This window comes from Mastomys coucha, unplaced genomic scaffold (assembly GCF_008632895.1).
Source record: "Mastomys coucha isolate ucsf_1 unplaced genomic scaffold, UCSF_Mcou_1 pScaffold16, whole genome shotgun sequence".
Lineage (NCBI taxonomy): Eukaryota > Metazoa > Chordata > Mammalia > Rodentia > Muridae > Mastomys > Mastomys coucha.
Genome location: NW_022196898.1, coordinates 3,954,976 through 3,957,234, shown reverse-complemented (window position 1 = coordinate 3,957,234; position 2,259 = coordinate 3,954,976). Strand labels below are relative to the sequence as shown.

Sequence of the window (2,259 nt, the reverse complement as noted above, 5' to 3'; positions counted from 1 at the left end):
GATGCACTATGGGAGATGCTGCCAAATCTGAATCATAAGGGTCAAAGTCCCAGGACTCTGCTTTGCCATGAGTATATTCCCTCAATTTGCCAGTGAGAACCCACAGAGGATTTAATAACAGCACAGTTTCACACCCTGAAAGGTTTTAACTTTTTAACATAGTTATTTGGTGTATCAAAGTATAATGGAATTTAAGGTTAGCTCTCTCTGATACAAACTGCAATTGGGCCTGGATTGTGTGAAATGGGGAATGAAACATTGTTACTTTGCATACAGAGAAGGGGAATCACTCACGTGCTGGAGTGCTTTCATGGCCTTCAGCTGTGGCTCTGCCCAGGAGAAGTACCTTAGGAGATCGACCACCTGCAAGCAAAGACTGACTTCAGCTCTGATGGCAGCATCTGCACACACTTCTTTCAAACAGACTTCAACACTTGCAATTCCTGTCACAGTTACCATGACAGGAGAAGAGCATATGGCACCAAGGCTACTGGTGCAGCAAAGCATAACCACCATAAAACAACGCAACAATCCTATAGCAGCACAGGCCTCATGTCAAGTGCTCAACAATCACATGGTACAACAGCTTCCACAAAGGACAATGTGGATAAAGAACGTTTGTACCATCACAGAACCTTCTACTGGACAAAACTGGTCTAGGAAGAAAAACATACAGTGCAGTCAAGATGGCTCAGTGGGTAGAGGTGTGTCCCATCAAGACTGATGACCTGAGTTGATGCCTGGGACTCCCACAAGCTGTCCTCGGACCATCACGTGAATGTGGTGGCATTTCCTGTCCATTCCCTACAATAAATTCTTTTGTTCCTTTCTTTTTCCTTCCTTCCTTTTCAAAGAAAGATGACAGATAATCAAGAATTAGCCTGGAACTTAGACTGGCAAGTAAGTAAATTTCTGCCTCAAAATAAAAATTCAAGAAAAGAGAGGGCTGCGGTGTAGCTCAGTGGAAGGGTACAAGTCCAGCATGTACAAGGCCCTGGGGTAACATAAAATAAATAAAGAAAAGTCATAAAAAAGAAATGCAGGAACTGATGTATTTGTAAAGCACAGGAAGTTGAAAAGTTAGATAGATATTGGGTGTAAAAACTCCACATGGAAAGCTACACATCCAGGAGGCAGCTCAGATCACTTGTACGGTGTACAGTGACTGGCTGAAGGCCCCTGGGTTTGACTCTGCAGATTATACAACAGCAGCCAGAGGCACGGATCTAGCTCAGCACTGCACTGTGACAGTCAGAAAGCTAGGATCCCACCCACAAACAGAGGCCTTGAAAAGGAGTGAACGTTGGGATTCAGTCAGGAGTGAGCAGGGCAGAGATGCCCTCCCACGAGCCTCTGTCTTGAAGGAAAATCCAAAGGAAAAACAATAATACAGGAGAAGCCTGTGGTCTTTGTAACTGGTCAACATTTATTCATGTCTTATTGATCATAGGGTGAATTTTAAAACTATTATAAATTCCATACAATTTTTTTAGTAACTTTACAAGTCTATAAACACAAAAAAAATTTACTAAAGATTTATGTTTTAGGTGGCTGAGTGTTTTGCTTGCTTGTAAGTATGAGTTCAAAAGAAGGCATCAGATAGATGCTGCCAAGGAGCAGCCTCCCCTTGGAGAGGGCTTCTGAAGGAAGGATGTCTGGGAGCCACAAATGAAATGACTCTAGTCAAATCTCAGGTCTAAGCTGGTGGGCTATGCTTTGCTGGAGACAGCTTTCCAGCCTGCTTTCTCTCTGTCTGACCTGCTTTCTCTGGAGATCTCCAGACAGCTCTCTCTCTATGTTCTGCTTGAGACAGTTCTGCAAGTAGTTCTCCCTTGCTATTCTAAAAAGTTCTCTGGATTGCTCATCTCCTGCAGATGATAAGCCCAGTTTTTTATTTGACACATCAGTTCAGTCATTTACTCCAGGTTTCCTTTTGATTATCCTAGGAATCAGCATCCTGTGCCCCCAGCCCCTTAGTTCTTAGGAGACAGCGAGCACACATTTTCTTTTAACATTGCAAAAGAATTCAGAGATCTGCCTGCCTCTGTTAAGCACAGAGGATAAACTAGCAATATGGGACCTTGTCCTGAAATTACTATTTCTGCCACAGCTAGACTTAAATTAGTCTGTCCCAGGCCAACCTTGAACTCAGGATTCTGTCTGCCTTTGTAAGCATAAACAAAAACAAAAACAAAAAACCTTAGCTGGGTGGGATGTCCTTCCTTAGTATTCCTGACAAGTTGGCTCACAATGCAGCTG

General features: G+C 43.2%; 1 protein-coding gene across 1 annotated transcript in view; it reads right to left on the bottom strand.

The window, feature by feature from the left end:
- The window catches only part of Proser1 (proline and serine rich 1), a 20,247-nt gene that overhangs the window by 14,506 nt on the left and 3,482 nt on the right, over nucleotides 1-2,259 (bottom strand). Inside the window, exon 2 of the mRNA XM_031376128.1 lies at nucleotides 295-363. Within this exon, the coding sequence (XP_031231988.1) occupies nucleotides 295-363 (69 nt within the window). The remainder of the gene's footprint in view (nucleotides 1-294; nucleotides 364-2,259) is intronic.